This window comes from Anguilla anguilla, chromosome 11 (assembly GCF_013347855.1).
Source record: "Anguilla anguilla isolate fAngAng1 chromosome 11, fAngAng1.pri, whole genome shotgun sequence".
Taxonomy (NCBI): Eukaryota; Metazoa; Chordata; class Actinopteri; order Anguilliformes; family Anguillidae; genus Anguilla; species Anguilla anguilla.
In genome coordinates, this window is record NC_049211.1 from 3,946,897 (window position 1) to 3,965,192 (window position 18,296).

Consider the following 18,296-nt stretch of genomic DNA (forward strand, 5'->3'; position numbering starts at 1 on the left):
ACCCTCTGCTAAACTCTAACCCTTCCCCTCTGCTAAACTCCACCTTCTCCCCTCTGCTAAAACTCCACCCCCTTCCCTCTGCTAAAATCCACACCCTTTCCTCTGCTACACTCAGAATAACGACATGTAAATCTCTAGGATGGGCTGTCGGTCTCAGTGCCAGACTGATGATTAAAATTCACAGGTGTCATTTCAGCTTCCTACGGAAGTGTAGCAGAATTCCAAATGCTGCCACCGGTTCATGGCCCAGTTAAACTGCATAAATATGCCGCTGCCTCTCCGCTGTGTTCTCTCTGCAAAAAGCAGATGGGCACATCAAATAGAAAATTTCTCATCACGTACACGAGCAAACGCATAAATTATTCAATGGCGGGCCTTGTTCTGCTACGGTGGTTTGGTAGAACTGTGGAATTTGTGGATTTGTACTGAAATGTGCCAGAGGCAATATTACTTTTTTTTTTTTTTTGGCTGGAACCCCTTTGAAAATAATTTCCACTGAGCCAGATTTCTGTAAGAAAATATTTAAACTCTGTGAGCGTAGGGGGTATGTGGCACTAACGCATCTTGTTACTACTACTGAAAAACTTGCACAAAGAAAAAATAATGAGACTCATAATGAAACTAATTATCCTAACAAAAGGAACGTGTAGTGAAGAAAAACATGTTGAAGATTAGTCATGGTAATTATGTGCTTCTAGATGATAAAAAAATTAGTTCTGCCCGGCTGCAGATTCCAACATTCTGACAGCATTTGTGGATAGATATATTTGGCAACATTTTATCTGCGATGCACTATAATATCTACTTTTGTGAAAAATTTGTCCTTGTCGGCTATGCGAGCGATGGTTCTGTTATGTCAGTAGCCCACTTAGTCATGGAATTGAAAGTGATTTGAAGATGAAGGAGTTGGAACTACAGTTCAAACGCAGTGAGAACATAACTGGTTTTTCCGTGGTATACATGTATGTTTCACTGGCATTCATAACGTAATGTGACATAGCGTGACATAGCGTGACATGTCGTGTCATGCTATGACATGACATAATGACGAGCACAGGTCCTTCAGTCCAACAATGCTCGCAACAATTTTCTAAATTGATTAAATTGTACCTTGTGCTCTTGAGTACCCACAGACTAGACAGCGTCTAACACCAGTGCGTTTATACGTAGTTTGAGAAGCGTCTGCTCCCCCCAAAAATGGCCACTGGACCAAAGCACGTTTAAAAAATTTTTGGTTAAATATTAACCTCTTTCTGCCCCCCCCCCCCCCCCCCACGCACAGTCCCAGGAGCTGGAGCCTCGGGGGGTGGAGTCCTGCCCCTGCGTTTCGGCCATTCGGGGGTCCCCCCTGGTCCCCGTCGGCTTCGCCACCCAGTTGGTCCTGCTGGGGCGCAACCTGGACCTGTTTGAGGTGCGTTCTGGGAAGGTTTGGATCCGTCAGTGCCGTGCCCCCTTCACCCTACAGAGGCAGACTGTGGGGCAGTGCTGCGTGTGATGGTAGAAGGAGCACATTAAAAGGATCAATTTGATCGGTACTGGCTCCACAGTCAATTTCTTAAAATTATCACACAGGTTGTGCTTACGCTTGACAGATGTTGGCAACTGTGAACTTAGTTGGTATTTCATTATTATTATTATTATTATTAGTAGTAGTAGTAGTAGTAGTAGTAGTAGTAGTAATACATTTTATTTATATAGCAGAAAAAGAGCAAAATTAGGAAAGCATAAGGACAATAGAACTGAAAGTAACTGAACTGAAAAACAAAGGTAATAAAGTTAGCAGGTGGATTATATGTTTGAAGTCTTGTTAGAGCAGGCCAGTTCTGAGAGCTCTATTTGAAATAAAGTGCTGATGTGTGTGCAGGAGGAAGAGAAGTACGAGTGTGTGGTGGACATAGAGGGGGAGGAGCTTATTCTGCCCGCCACCGTGGAGAAAAGCAAAGAGCCACAGACTCACACCATCACCTGCACGGCTCACCAGGTAAACGCACACCTGTGCTCGCCCATTCATTCTGACAGCACGCACATTCACACACTCACAAACGTGTGCACACATACACACACACACACACGCACACACACGCAATATCACTCTCTCTCTCACACACACACACACTCTCTCTCTCACACACTCTCTTTCATACACATACACACACACTTTTTCTCTCTCTGTGAAACACACGCATGCACACACACCCTCTCACTTGCTCTCTCTCTCTCACACACATACGCAACCTCTCTCTCTCTCTCACACACACACACACACACCAACCAACCTCTTTGTGCATGTCCACGTGTGTATGTGCTGTTGCCATTCTGACAGTGTGTGTGTCCCTCAGTTCCAGTACTCTGTCAGGCAGCTGGAGTATGCTGCCCCCATTTACCTGCTGAGAGGCCCCTCCCACCGCATAGACTCCGCCCCTCACCTGCGATGTAAGCACCTGGTCTGCTGGTGTGCATGCACACGTGTCACTTATATCAAAATCACTGTAATAATAATAATAATAATAAAACTGTATTAAAATATGTCAGCTGTACTCTTACACTAGAGCAGAGATACTCAAATCTGGCTCTTCAGGCCTGAAGTGCTGCTGGTTTTCTTTTCTACGTGATAGTTAACTGATCGATTAAAGTCGCTGATTGGCCAGAGATTTAACATCAGGTTTAGATCAGTCCGTGATTAGTGGGTAAGAATGAAAACCAGCAGCAGTACTGGCCTTGGGGGTCAGATTTGAGGACCCCTGCAGTAGAACATCTGATGAACAGGTGGACAGAGTTGGGTGTGAAATGACTGCTGGTGCCTCCTGTTGCGTTCGCAGTGCAGCTGTACAACTGCACAGTGGGGCAGTCGGACTGCAGCCAGTGCCACGCGGTGTCTGCGCAGTACGGCTGCGTGTGGTGTGGAGGAGCGGCTCCCGGCTGCGTGTACAAGCCCTCCTGTCCCGCCAGCCCGGAGGAGAGCTGCCCCCCTCCGCTGATAACACGGGTACCGCACACGCCTCACACGCCCTGCGCACGGCTCACACATGCCCTGCACACGCCCTGCACACGCCTCACACATGCCCCGTACATGCACCCCACATGCCTCACACACGCCCTGCACACGCCCCACACACGCCGCACACACGCCTCACACACACCCTGCACACGCCCTGCACACGCCTCACACACGCCCCGTACATGCACCCCACACGCCCCGCACACAGCACGCACAAGCCCAGCACACACTCCGCGCACGCCCTGCTCACGCCCTGCTCAGAGCACACATATGCCCCGCACACGCCCTGCACACGCACTGGTCATGCCCCACACACATCCTGCACACACCATGCTCATGTTTCCCACTGTAAAGCCTCCTATGTCTGTTCTCAAAAAAACTGACTGGAACTATAATGTTAAATGTCTGAAAGAGTGAACAAGAAACACTAAAGAGAACCAAAGCAGTCCTTTTTGAGAAAAATTTTACCTCCTCTAAAGGCTTTTGTCTAATTTGCTCAACTTTGCACTTCCATCAAATTAATTTTTCTACAGGGTGCATTTTTTTGGCCTTTTCCAGCTGAAGGCTAAATTCAAGCTTGATGTTCGTCTGAAATATCGATTGTTAGACAAAACTGCTGATCCTTTTCCTGAGAGCAGTCATAATTAGCAAATGGGTGGGGATCTCCAGGAAAAAGAAAGCACATAATTTCCTGTCCAAGGCTTCTTTCCTGACTGGAAAGTGGAGAAACCGTGTCACTTCCTGTGGAAATGATGGCTCGGGCCCAGCTGCTGAGACGGGCACTGCAGCTGTTCTGTGAGTGACTGCGTTTCCGCTCGTGTGCACTTCCCGCTCAGATCCACCCCCAGACTGGGCCCTTGGAGGGGGGTGTCCTGGTGACCATCTGGGGCTCGAACCTGGGCCAGCAGTTCCAGGACGTCCAGGGAGGGGTGACGGTGGCGGGAGTGTCCTGCGTCCCACAGCCGGAGGCCTACCTGATATCCACCAGGTACTGAGCGCTACCGTGCCCTATATAATTACCGCTTCTGACCTGTTTCCTTAATGAGGAAATGCGGTGTTATTGATGCAAAGCACCACTCTCGCTGACCTCTGCTACCTCAGTGCTGATAGCTCCCCCTTGTGGACAATCTTCAGCATGCTGAATGTGAGTGTGAGTGTCTGAGAGTCTGAGAGTGTGAATATGAGTGTGTGTGAGTGTGTATGTGTGTGCGTGAGAGTGCGTGAGTGTGTGTGTGTGTGTGTGTGTGTATGAGTGAATGTCTGAATCTGAGTGAGTGTGTGAGTGTGTGAGTGAGTGAGAGAGAGAGAGAGAGATACATACAAGCCAGGTCCATGAGGTGCTTCACATCTGAAAAGCTGAGTCTGTGTGTGTTTCAGGATTGTGTGTGAGCTGCAGCCCAGCGCCACGGAGACCCAGGGTCCGGTGACTGTTACTGTGGGAAACGCAGAAATCGGACAGTCTGCACAGATCTTTACTTACCAGGTGAGAAGGAAACACCTGTACAGGTGTATCCCACGATTCCCTGCCATACAGGTATGTCCTTTCAACCCTCAGTATGGCACCTTGGTTTGGCTGCAGTGTCAACACTAAGGCAAGTGGTGGAATATACTGTAGTAGTTTTTATAGTGAGAAGCATACAGAGAAGGGTGCATTTTTTTGCATGTACTGTATAATTGTATTTTTGGCTGGACCGCAACAGCGGGGCCAGCCCTACAGTCGCGAATGTCTGTGACTGAGTGAGTGACTGAGTGAGTGATGAAGTTACACCATTGGTCGGCTGAGTTATGACATCACACCATTGGTCGGCCGGTCCAGCCATATACTAGGCTTTGACCTGGTCTTGTTTCGTGCAGAATTAAGAGTGGAGTGGTCAGAAAGCACATACTGTAAAATAAGCAGATATATGTAAATAATAGTGTAATACAACAAAGTAGTTTTCTTTATGAACCAATTGATTTGGATCTAATCAGTTTCTCTCCAGGGATATTAGTATTAGCGTTGTAGGGTGGCGGTGTATCGTAATGGTGAGGGAACAGGTTTGCTGCTAAAATGTGGTAGGCTGGGTCCCCAGGTGGGCCACTGCTGTTCTACAATTTGGACTTCTACTCCTCCAGTTAGTTTATTACCTCAGCTGTAACCGGCCTAACCTGTTTTGTTTGCTGTGATAGCATTTCTGTTACATTCCATTCTGCTACTTTACACCAGGCTGGCCAGTGGAGGATGGGCTCCCCCTCCATAGTCAAGTTCCTCCGGAGGTTTCTTCCAATCGCGGAGTTTTTTTTGTCACCACAGTTTGAGGGTTTTTCTTCCCCCCTGGAGAGTTTTTTTTAACCTCATGTTTGCTATTTGGGGGGTTCAGGCCTGGTTCCTGCTCTGTTTTTGCTCTTTTCTGCCACTCTGTAAAGGGTCCTTGCGTCCCGACAGTTTTCCGTGAAAAGCGCCATACAGATAAAATCGATTAGATCTGCTGCTCCCTTGAGTGAGGTGCTTAAACTGAATTGCTTGAGTAAGTGTCCAGTTGTAAAAATGGATTGCGTGTGAAAAGGCTGTAAGCTGTCGAAGGCGCTCTGGATAAGAGTGTCTGCTTAATGGATAAAATGTAATGTAATTATTGTCTGCTCTTTGGCTCGCTGCCAAGACTTACTGCTATGTTAAAAAAAGAGAAAAAAGACAGTCGCCTCCAGGGCTGGCTAGATCTGGAGTGTTGTGTGTGTGTGTGTGTGTGTGTTATTCCATGAATGAAGGTCTTTCTTTGACAAGAAAATGTCACAGCGTACAAAGATAAAGCCTTCATTACAGATTACATTACATTACAGGCATTTAGCAGACGCTCTTATCCAGAGCGACTTACACAACTTTTACATAGCATTTTACATTGTATCCATTTATACAGCTGGATATATACTGAAGCAATTTCGGTTAAGTACCTTGCTCAAGGGTACAACGGCAGTGTCCTATCCGGGAATCGAACCTGCGACCTTTCAGTTACAAGCCCAGTTCCTTACCCACTGTGCTACACTCTGTCCGTTCATATCCTGTGTATCATTCATACATTAAGCTTTTACACTGTATGGTGGTGTAATTAATCTGTGGCTGTGTGTGTGCGCGTGTTCTGCCTCAGAGTCCCCAGCTCAGCGGGATAGTGCCGCTGAGGGGCCCAGTGTCTGGTGGGACGGCCCTCACGGTCCAGGGGACCCAGCTTCTGACAGGACAGAGAAGTGACCTAACAGCCTACGTAGGCCAACACCCCTGCTACATGTAAGTGTTAGCATGTTAGCATCTGCAAAATATAGGCCTGCACCCCTACTACATGTAAGTGTTAGCATGTTAGCATCTGCAAAATATAGGCCTGCACCCCTACTACATGTAAGTGTTAGCATGTTAGCATCTGCAAAATATAGGCCTGCACCCCTACTACATGTAAGTGTTAGCATGTTAGCATCTGCAAAATATAGGCCTGCACCCCTACTACATGTAAGTGTTAGCATCTGCAAAACATAGGCATACACCCCTACTACATGTAAGTGTTAGTATGTTAGCATCTGCAAAACATAGGCCTACACCCCTGCTACGTGTAAGTGTTAGTATGTTAGCATCTGCAAAACATAGGCATACACCCCTACTACATGTGTTAGAACGTTAGCATCTGCAAAACAGGCCTACACCCCTGCTACGTGTAAGTGTTAGTATGTTAGCATCTGCAAAACATAGGTGTACACCCCTGCTACATGTGTTAGAACGTTAGCATCTGCAAAACAGGCCTACACCCCTGCTACGTGTAAGTGTTAGTATGTTAGCATCTGCAAAACATAGGCGTGCACCCCTGCTACATATAAGTGTTAGCACTTTAGCATCGGCAAAAAGACCGAACACCCTGTAGAATAATCAATAAGCACAGTGTCTCCGCAGTCAGGTTTGACATTTCTTGTTAGGTCCTCTAACGCCAAGGGCTGCTGGTTAGCCCTAGGACAAGGTTTAAACTAAAAGGGACTGGGTATTCGCTTGCCGACTGTGCCCAGAAACTTTGGGGGGAAAAAAACTTTCGGTGTTTTATTGTGAAGCGCTTTGTTTTGAAAGGTGGTATATGCATAAAGAATCGCTTTTTTTTCCCCAGAGTGGAGGAGGTTAACGACACACAGCTGGTCTGCCGCACCAGCCCTGGAAACCACACGGGGGAGGAGCAGGTCAAAGTGCTGTTTGGCAAAGCAGAGAGGGTTCTGGGAAATGCAGTCTTCCAGTACACAGATGACCCAACCATCACTGATGCTGAACCTGCGGAAAGTTTCATGGGGTGAGAATCCTGCGAACTACCTGCAGTTACATGAACATTAGTATGCAGTTTATTCATCACGTGCGTATGCATGTTGAACTGTCAGTAGTACAGCTTTATTAATAAGTAAAGTGCAGTAATCCCAGGACATGTATTGTTATATTGACTTTACAGATACACCATGTCTACACCAATACAATGTGTATTGTTTTGTACTGCTCAGACAACACGCACAGATACTGTAGTGTTACCACTCACCGTGCAGATTCAGTGTTGTCGTATAACTTTGGTTTTCTGTACTTTGATTTTCCGGCGTTGTATTATTATTTGATGTGGAGACGTGTGCACGGGGCACCACTTAAGCGAAGGAGATGTGCGTGTTTATTGCTTTGCTCCACAGGGGTGGGCGTGGCATTAAGGTCAGTGGGCGGAACCTGGATGTGGTGCGGCAGCCAATGATATCGGTGTTGACCGAACCGGAGGAACGCGTGAGGACGAAACGATTCGCTCGACTGGCGGCAAAAAATCCCGGTGTCCTGTTCGACAGCAGCGTGCCGAAGGTAAAGCAACACCAGTTCTTTCAGCAGTGCCCTCCGGTTGCATTGCATTGCATTACATTACAGGCATTTAGCCTGACGCTCTTATACAGGGCAACTTACACAACTTTTTTTTTTTTTTTTTTTTTTTTTTTTTTTTTTTTTTTACATAGCATTTACATTGCGCCCATTTATACAACTGGATGTATATACTGAAGCAATGCAGGTTAAGTACGTTGCTCAAGGGTACAGCGGCAGTGTCCTACCGGGGAATCGAACCTGTGACCTATTAGGTTACGAAACCAGGTCCTCACCCACTATACTACACTACCGTCTTCAAGTCATGTTAATGCAGAGCACAGACTCTTATGATTCAGCATCTGTGCTTTTTGTGCTTTAGTTACTGATAGATTTCAGTTGTTCTCTTACCGTAATGACAAGATAATGAGCGTGCCCTGGCCAGCACTTGTCATAATTTGTACCTGTCAGTGCGATTACGAAATGCAACTGTTTTTGTGGCACAGACATCTTCGGTTCACCTGCTAGGTCCAAGCGCTCCACAAATGGTTTTCGAAACGAGGAAAAATTCCTAATGGCCGACGTGGGGCTGTCTCTGAGAAACGCGGAGATCCGCTGTAATTGTGCGTCCACTTTCATAGATGCGTAAAAATCTGCTGTCTTTCTCGTCTCGCAGGACACGCGCGGTTCTCGACGTTAACTCGCGTTCTCCCGTCTTTCAGATACAGGAGCCCTGCACCGACGTCTCCTTCGACCAGATGACCTGCGCGACGCCGACTGTGCCGCCGAGGTCAAAGGTCGCCGGCGTGTGGTTCGAGATGGACAACGTGAAAGTGGACTTCGCCAGCGTCAGCGGGAGGCCCTTCACCTACCACCAGGACCCCGTTCTGCACCCGCTCAACCGGGACGACCCGGAGGCCCCTTTCCGCTTCAAACCCGGCGGGGTCATCGCCGTGCAGGTGCAGCACGCGTCCGCCATCACCGCCATGTCTGCTTCATGACATGACATAGCCTGACATAACATGACATAGCCTGACATAACATGACATAACATGACATAGCCTGACATAACATGACATAACCTGACATAACATGACATAACCTGACATAACATGACATAGCCTGACATAGCCTGACATAGCATGACATAACATGACATAACCTGACATAAGCTGACATAGCCTGACATAGCCTGACATAACATGACATAACATGACATAACCTGACATAACATGACATAACCTGACATAATGAGAACAGGCCAGTCAGTCCAACAGAGCCCGTCATTTTCCTAGCTAAATTAATTCACATTGTATTTACACTGCAAAAACCAAAAAATAAGTCGGTCTTAACAAGTATTTAAGTCTTATTTTAAAGTATAAACGTAAGACATAAATACTTGTTAAGATTGACTTATTTTTTGGTGAACAAGACAAAGAGATTGCCAATGAGGTGAGACAGTTTGACCCATTTGCCAGTGGGACAAGAACATTTCACATGACAAGCAAAAAGTAACTTTAAAAAGCTAATATTATCTACTTGAGAGAATTACATTAAGATTTCTGAAGTCTCATTACATGACTAAACCACTTGTTAAGACAAACCTTTTTTTGCAGTGTGCTGAGAAGTAATGGGTGACCTTTGTGCTGTGATTTTTTTCCAGGGCGAGAATCTGACCCTGGCCATGACCCGGCAGGAAGTGGTCGCCACGCTGGGGCAGGAGGAGTGCGAGATGAAGACGTTGGACAGCACCCACCTGTACTGCGAGCCCCCGGAAACGCAACCCCTGAGCCGGGACAACTCCGACAACCCCCCCACCCTTCGCGTGAGTCCCCAAACCCCCCCCCCCGCCCCCCCCCCCCAAGTCCCCAAACCCCCCCACCCTTCACGTGAGTAGCCCCCCACCCCCCAAAGCGAGTCAACAGCACAGTTATACACACACAATTTTGGAGCTTGGGCTGAACCATTAGTTCACTATGAGGGGGGTGTTGCAGCACAGCAGAACACACATTCTGTTCTGAGAGCAACAGAATGTCTGTGTATGTGAAAAATGCAAGTGCTTGGCACATCGCTGGGGTGCTGTAACAGCATGTGTCATCCTAGCTGTTTATTGGCCCTCAATTTGGCGCTCATACTAGCGATAGATAAGGCGTTAGAGGTACAACAGTACCCATCCTGTGTGTGTCTGTGTACACTGTGGTTGGCTCTCACACTAGTGATAGCTAAGGCAGTAGAGGTAGAACAGTACCCATCCTGTGTGTGTGTGTCTGTGCTACACTGTGGTTGACTCTCACACTAGTGATAGTTAAGGCAGTAGAGGTAGAGCAGTACCCATCCTCTGTGTGTGTCTCTGTGCTGTGCTGTGGTTGAGGCCGGGGACAGATGAGCGGGTCTCTGTGTTTAAGGTGGTGATGGGGAGGGTGAAGTTTGACCTGGGGCCCGTGCTGTACGACGGTGATGCTCTCTCCCCGCTCCCCCTCCCCGCACAAGTGGGCCTGGCAGCCGGGGCCGCGGTGGTGGTGCTCATCGTGCTGGTCATCATCCTCATGTACAGGTTTGTACCGGGACACGACCCAACACTGTGATAACCCAACACCATGTCACAACCCAACACCGTAACAACCCAGCACCGCGATACAACCCGACACTGTAACAACCTAGCACTGCAACGACCAAACACGATAACGCAACCCAACACTGTAACAACCCAGCACCGTGACACAGCCCAACACTGTAACCACCCAGCGCCAAAACAGCCCAACACTGTAACCCAACACCCTAACAAAGAGAAGGACTCCCAAGACAGACAGTGGTCAAACACCACATTCAGAACCATCAGTATTGCACTGAATATTCAATTGAACAGTCTGTGTTGTATTGAATATCCAACTAAATTATAAAATGTAGAAAATGTTTCCAATACGAAAAAAAGACTTTAATTTTACTTTTTCTTATCAGCCTTCTGTATAAATTTCAGCCTTGAAATAATTAGCATTTTAAGCAGCTCTTAGTTTTTCTGCTTTCGTACCGCGGCTCGGCAGTGAGTGGGCACTGGGCCCTGTGGCTGAGTCACACAGCCAGCGCTGGTGTGAACACACCTCTCAGATAACATATTGATGGCAAATATGTCCTTATGGGCTGTTGCACAGAAACTAACCTTAACAGCAATTAATTTGGGGGGGGAAAAAAAGAATAAATTAACCATGTAGACCTTTCTTTGTAAATGGCCCACAGGCTAAAAATGAAGAATTCTATTCCGTGGCATATTTTGAATCATTTGCATTAAATTGATTTATGGGAGCAATTTTTTTAATGATTTTCATATGGAGCTAGACTACATAACAGCACAGGGAGCTGGCCAGAGGTGAGGGAGAACTTATCATCGCAGCGTGAAATGTGTTGATTCTTCTTGGAGACCTGAACATGAACGTACAGCACAGAGAACTTAAAGATGGCCTTAATGGAGACTCACTACACTGTAAAGATCAGCCGTGGCGTGTATCCTCATTCTACCTGCTACGAGCTGTGGAAAGCCGAAACGAACACCAAATAGAATGTCCGTTAAATTAAACGTGTAATTCTTGTATGAACGCATTCACGCGTTGTTGAGTATGAGCAGGCCAGCAGACACTTCTTACGCGTGTCCTTGGTTTGGAAAGTGTGACGGGAGAGTCACGTGTGGTCTTCCTCCGTGTGCAGGAGGAAGAGTAAGCAAGCTCTGCGGGACTACAAGAAAGTGCTGGTTCAGCTGGAGACCCTGGAGATTAACGTGGGTGACCAGTGCAGGAAGGAGTTCACAGGTACACACCTGTACTACACACCTGTACTACACACCTGTACTTACACACCTGTACTGCGCACCTGTACTGTACTTCTGTACTACGCATCTGTGCTACACTCCTGTACTACGTACCTGTACTACACACCTGTACTATGCACTTGTACTACACACCTGTACTACGTACCTATGCTACACACTTGTACTATGCTCATGTACTTACATACCTGTACTACACACCTGTGCTGTGCACCTGTACTACACACCTGTGCTACGCTCCTGTGCTACACACCTGTACTACACTCCTGTGCTACACACCTGTACTAAGCTCCATCTTACACTGATCATCATCGCGGATGCTGTTTATCTGAGTATGGGCCAGGAGCATAGCCCCTGCCATTTTTAAATAATCTGAGCAAACTGAATAAATGTGGAGCTATTTAAATCTGTTTGTCCTCTGGTGGTTGTATGTAAAGTAGTGGTTATGAAACCATTAGACACACTGAAGTCAAGTCTCAATCAACTCCATAACTCTTCATTTTAAAGTTGTATTACACACTTCTTATAAAAGCATTTGACCCTGTCAAATGACATCCTGTACAATGCAGTATTTTTCTTCTCATTTCTCTCTCTCTCTCTCTTTCTCTCTCTCTCTCTCTCTCTCCCTCCTCTCTCTCTCCCTTCCTCCCTCCGTCTGTCCCAGATCTCATGACTGAGATGATGGACCTGAGCAGCGACGTTGGGGGTCCGGGGATCCCCCTCTTGGACTACCGCACGTACGCGGAGCGCGTTTTCTTCCCCGGCCAGAGGGGGGCGCCGCTGAGCCAGAACCTGGACCTGCCGGATTCCCGCCGGCAGACGGTGGAGCAGGGCCTGGGGCAGCTGAACAACCTGCTCAACAACCGCCTGTTCCTCATCAGGGTGAGTTCCTGGATTAGAGGGTCAGAGTCCCGAAAACTGAAGCTCTACGGTGCAGATTAAGAGCCTAGCGCTGTTTCTCCTTTCATTTGGTCTGCTAGACGGTTTGTTTGTTCTCTTGGACATGGTGTTGTTTCAGTGATCAAGACTGACTGACAAAAATGGTGCGTTGACTTTAAATCAAAAGTAACTCTAGCATGTAATTGAGCATCAAAAGTATCAACAGACGTCACTGCAGTATTGAGATGGCATGTCACCGTACTACTGTGTGTGTGTGTACATGTTCATGTGCATCTGTTTGACTGTCTGTGCGTGCGTGGGTGTGTGCATGTGTGTTTGTGTGTGAGTGTGCATTTTTGTGAGTGCGTGCGTGTGCATGTGTGTGTGTGTGTGCATGTGCGTGTGTGCATGTGCGCATTTGTGTGTGAGTGTGCATGTTTGTGAGTGTGTGTTTGTGCACGCGTGCGTGGGCCTGTGTGTGTATGTACTGTATGTATGTCTTTTCGCTCCTGTTCCCTGTATGTGAGCTCTCTCCCTCCCTCCTCCTCCCCGCCCCCCCCCCCGCCCCCCCCCTCAGTTCATCCACACCCTGGAGGCCCAGCAGAGCTTCTCCCAGAGGGACAGAGGCTACGTGGCGTCCCTGCTCACCATGGCCCTGCACGACAAGCTGGAGTACTTCACCGACGTCATGAAGACGCTGCTCGGCGACCTGGTGCAGCAGTACGTGGACAAGAACCCCAAACTCATGCTGCGCAGGTATGCGGTTACTGAACCCCCAAACACGCCTGGGTGCAGTCCCCAGGACCTCCCCCCCTCTCACCCCACCCCACCCCCTCAGACTGGTTCTGTCTGTGTACCCCAGAATCAGGCACATGTTCCTACGGGGCGGTAGATCTCCAGGAACAATGTTGGACAGCCCTGCTCTACACCTTGGGTTTTCAACAGGGGGTCCATGGACCACTGGGGGGTCCGTTCTTGAAAGTACTCTAGGGGGTCCGTGGCGAGACTTGATATGCGATGGCTATATATAGATTTGAGAAAATATTTTAAAAAAAATATGAAACCCTTTTTTGAAGTGGAGCCCCTTTTATGATAGGGGGTCCCCCTGGAAGCCTTTGAGCCTGGTTGGGGGTCCCGGGGAGGAAACAGTTTGAACACCTCGGGTCTACATTGCAGAGTCTCTTCATCACTGGAGTGCGTACAGACTTCATACAGACTGCGTGTGGCTGTACTGATCACTCTACTCTCTGTTCCTCTAGGACTGAAACAGTGGTGGAGAAGATGCTGACCAACTGGATGTCCATCTGCCTCTATTCCTTCCTCAAGGTGTGTGTGTGTTTGTGTGTGTAGGTGTCTCTCTGTCTGTCTGTGTGTGTGTTTGTGCGTGCAAGTGTGTGTGTGTGTGTGTGTGTGTGTGTGCGTGCAAGTGCGTCTGTGTGTGTGTGTGTGTGGGTGTGTCTGTCTGTCTGTGTGTGTGTCTGTGTGCAAGTGCGTCTGTGTGTGTGTGTTTGTGCGAATCTTGATGTATGTTAGCGCATGAGCACACTCCTCTGCGTGTACCTGTGTATAACTGAAGGAGGTTGTAACAGACTCTCTCTCTCCTGCTGAAGGAGGTTGTAACAGACTCTCTCTCGCCCACTGAAGGAGGTTGTAACAGACTCTCTCTCTCCTGCTGAAGGAGGTTGTAACAGACTCTCTCTCTCCTGCTGAAGGAGGTTGTAACAGACTCTCTCTCTCCTGCTGAAGGAGGTTGTAACAGACTCTCTCTCCTGCTGAAGGAGGTTGTAACAGACTCTCTCTCCTGCTGAAGGAGGTTGTAACAGACTCTCTCGCCCACTGAGGGAGGTTGTAACAGCCTCTCTCTCGCCCACTGAGGGAGGTTGTAACAGCCTCTCTCTCCTGCTGAAGGAGGTTGTAACGGACTGTCTCTCCCACTGAAGGAGGTTGTAACAGACTCTCTCTCCTGCTGAAGGAGGTTGTAACAGACTCTCTCTCCCGCTGAAGGAGGTTGTAACAGACTCTCTCTCCCGCTGAAGGAGGTTGTAACAGACTCTCTCTCCCGCTGAAGGAGGTTGTAACAGACTCTCTCTCTCCTGCTGAAGGAGGTTGTAACAGACTCTCTCTCTTGCTGAAGGAGGTTGTAACAGACTCTCTCTCACCCACTGAGGGAGGTTGTAACAGACTCTCTCTCTCCTGCTGAGGGAGGTTGTAACAGACTCTCTCTCGCCCACTGAGGGAGGTTGTAACAGACTCTCTCTCTCTCCTGCTGAAGGAGGTTGTAACAGACTCTCTCTCTCCTGCTGAAGGAGGTTGTAACAGACTCTCTCTCGCCCACTGAAGGAGGTTGTAACAGACTCTCTCTCTCCTGCTGAAGGAGGTTGTAACAGACTCTCTCTCCTGCTGAAGGAGGTTGTAACAGACTCTCTCTCGCCCACTGAAGGAGGTTGCTGGGGAGCCCCTGTACATGCTGTACCGGGCCATTAAGTACCAGGTGGATAAAGGGCCCGTGGACGCCGTGACGGGGAAGGCCAAGCGCACGCTCAACGACAGCCACCTGCTCCGAGAGGACATCGACTACTGCTCTATGGTCAGCCTCGCGTCCTCCGTCCGTCTGTCTTTCTACTGCCTGCTCCACACACTCCCTCCATCTTCCCTCTGTTACAGGACTCCTCCATCCTTCTGTCTTTCCACTGCCTGCTCCACACAATCCCCCCTTTTCCCTCTCTTCCCTCTGTTACAGGACTCATCCATCCTTCTGTCTTTCTACTGCCTACTCCAAACAATCCCTCCATCTTCCCTCTCTTCCCTCTGTTACAGGGGTCCTTCATCCATCTGTCATTCCACAGCATGGGCTAGGTGGTGCCTAGCACCCCCTGCTGGTGGATGGGCATAACTGCTTTTATAGCCATCCAGCTCTGTTAAATCTTTATCTACCTTTTATGAATTGCTGCAGACGAGCCTGGTGTCAGTCCCTGAATAGTGAATAGTAATTAGTGTGGAACGTTGAATCTGGGTATTTCAGTGTGGAAATGCATTGTGGTGGCAGTGTAGTATAATGGGTAAGTAGCTGGTATTGTAACCTGAAGGTTGCAGGTTCGATTCCCAGGTAGGACACTGCCGTTGTAACCTTGAGTAAGGCACTTAACCGGCATTGCTTCAGTATATATCCAGCTGTATAAATGAATGCAATGTTAATGCTGTGTGAAAATTGTGTAAGTGCCTGTAATGTAATGTAATGTAATGGCTAATGCTAAATGCCTGTAATGTAATGTAATGTAATGGCTAATGCTAAATGCCTGTAATGTAATGTAGTGTCATGCATTCCCTCCCCTTGTCAGACCCTGACGGTGCTGCTGAAGAGCGGGTCCGAGGTCCAGCACTGCCCGGTCAAGGTTCTGGACACGGACACCATCACGCAGGTCAAGGACAAGATCCTGGACCAGACGTACAAGGGGGCGCCGTTCTCCCAGCGGCCGGCGGCCGACTCGCTGGACCTGGGTACGCCCTGGCGTCGCCCGCGCGCTCCCGCGTAGCCGTGGCGACGTAAACAGCCAAAACGATGCGCGCCAATTTTCAGCCAGAGTAGCGACTCCCAAGCGGCTAGGCTTCCGTGGGAGAGTGAGCCGGAATAAAGGCTCTGGAATTACAGCATTTATAACGTTCCAGAGTCCTTTTACTGCTCAACGGCACAGGAGCTGCATGAGCAGAACCGAGATGTGCTTTTAGATTAACTGCATATATGTCTCTGTGTGTGTCTTAGCTTTTCGCATATAGAATAGAACAGAATAGAGTAGAATAGAATAGAGCTTTATTTTTTCAGGTGAACATATTGGCATATGACAGCCAAGTGTCTTAACAGTGTGCCTTTGTACAGAGTGGCGATCCGGACAGGCAGGTCACCTGACCCTGTCTGATGATGATGTCACCGCCATCGTCCAGGGACGCTGGAAGAGGCTCAACACCCTGCAGCACTACAAGGTTGGCCACTCCCACTGCAGCGGTCCACATATGGCCTGATTTGCTTAGACTTCCAGCGCATGCTAAACTAATAACTGTGACCAATCATGGTTCGTGTTATTGTTTTTGCATGTGCTAAAAGGTTTTAAACATGCCTAAAGCTCTTGGTAAATCAGGCCCATAGTGTTTAGTAACAGCCTCTGTAACCTGGTGACTGCATTTTAAAACACAGTATTCAGCGCTCTCCTTTTGTTCTCCCTCTCTTCTGCTTTCTCTCATTCTCTCTTTTCCTCTTTTTTCTTCCTCTTCCTTTTGTGCTGGTGATTTCTCCTCTTCCCCTTCTTCTTCTCTTTCTCTCCCTCGCTCGCTCCCCCCTCACCCCCCCCCCCCCCCCCAGGTGCCGGATGGTGCCACCGTGGCTCTGATCCCTCGCTCCCAGAGTTCTGTGCAAATGGGCGTCAGTCAGGTCTACCAGACTGGAGAGAGTAAGCTCCGCCCCCACTTCCCGCTAATACTGTCTCACAACAAATCACTGCAACCTTGTGAGTGTGTGAGTGAGTGCAGAAGTGTGTGCTTGTGATTGTGTGTGTGTGTGTTGATGAGTGTGTGTGTGTGTGTGTGTGTGTATGTAGATGAGTGTGGGGGTGTGTACGTGTTTGTGACAAAGCTCTGTGTCTTGCAGAGACGCCCATGCTGGAAGGTGAGGAAGAGGAAGGTGTGCGTTTGTGGCACCTGGTGAAGTCCAGCGAGGATCCCGAAATTCCCAAACACCGCAAGAGCAGCATGAGGGAGCGGGAGAGAGCCAAGGCCATCCCCGAAATCTACCTCACCCGCCTGCTGTCCATGAAGGTGCCGCTGACTCACTGTCCCCATTTTTATACCCTAACTATCTCCATTTCTGTACCATAGAAATATCCAATATCTGTACCATAACCGTCCCGTTTTTGTACCATAGAAATCTCCAATATCTGTACCATAGCTTTGCCTGTTTCTATACCATAGAAATATCCAATATCTGTACTAGAGCTTTGCCTGTTTCTGTACCATAGAAATCTGCAATATCTGTACCAACTCCATTATCATAGCTGTCTATGTACACCAGCGCTATTCAACTCCAGGTCCTGCAGATAGTGCCGTCTGCAGGTATTTGGTCCAACCATGCTCTACACCACCAGATTTCAGGAATTATTATACCTCGTTGGTCCAGGAAGTGAGCTCATTAGTGAAATCCGGTGGTGTAGCACATAGTTGGAGTAAATACCTGGTGACACTGCGACCTGCAGGACCTGGAGTTGAGTAGCCCTGCTGTACACGGCTGCTAGCGTAGTAGCCACGCGGGTGTGAGACTCACCAGAAGCTGTCTAAACCATCGGTAGCTGGCGGTGGAAGCGGAAATGTGTGGTGAATCTGTGCAGCTTAGGGGTGTGTAATGGGGTGTGTAGCGGGTGTGTATAAGGTGTGTAGCGGGTGTGTGACGGGGTGTGTAATGGGTGTGTAACGGGGTGTGTAAAGGGTGTGTAACGGGGTGTGTAGCGGGTGTGTATAAGGTGTGTAACGGGTGTGTAACGGGATGTGTAATGGGGTGTGTAGCGGGTGTGTATAAGGTGTGTAGCGGGTGTGTGACGGGGTGTGCAATGGGTGTGTAATGGGTGTGTAACGGGGTGTGTAAAGGGTGTGTAACGGGGTGTGTAGCGGGTGTGCATAAGGTGTGTAGCGGAGTGTGTAATGGGGTGTGTAGCGGAGTGTGTAATGGGGTGTGTAGCGGAGTGTGTAACGGGGTGTGTAGCGGGTGTGTAACGGGGTGTGTAGCGGGGGTGTAT

The 18,296-nt window shown here is 48.6% G+C and overlaps 1 protein-coding gene across 1 annotated transcript in view; it reads left to right on the top strand.

Moving 5' to 3' along the window:
* plxnb3 (plexin B3) overlaps positions 1-18,296 on the top strand; it is a 70,650-nt gene that overhangs the window by 47,768 nt on the left and 4,586 nt on the right. The window contains 21 exon segments of the mRNA XM_035380880.1: positions 1,283-1,411; positions 1,865-1,981; positions 2,340-2,433; positions 2,820-2,986; positions 3,835-3,986; positions 4,376-4,481; positions 6,121-6,257; positions 7,114-7,290; positions 7,670-7,829; positions 8,546-8,782; positions 9,487-9,648; positions 10,229-10,377; positions 11,523-11,623; positions 12,305-12,522; positions 13,097-13,275; positions 13,779-13,845; positions 14,960-15,106; positions 15,858-16,017; positions 16,394-16,497; positions 16,874-16,961; positions 17,159-17,325. Of these exon segments, the coding sequence (XP_035236771.1) occupies positions 1,283-1,411; positions 1,865-1,981; positions 2,340-2,433; positions 2,820-2,986; positions 3,835-3,986; positions 4,376-4,481; positions 6,121-6,257; positions 7,114-7,290; positions 7,670-7,829; positions 8,546-8,782; positions 9,487-9,648; positions 10,229-10,377; positions 11,523-11,623; positions 12,305-12,522; positions 13,097-13,275; positions 13,779-13,845; positions 14,960-15,106; positions 15,858-16,017; positions 16,394-16,497; positions 16,874-16,961; positions 17,159-17,325 (3,018 nt within the window).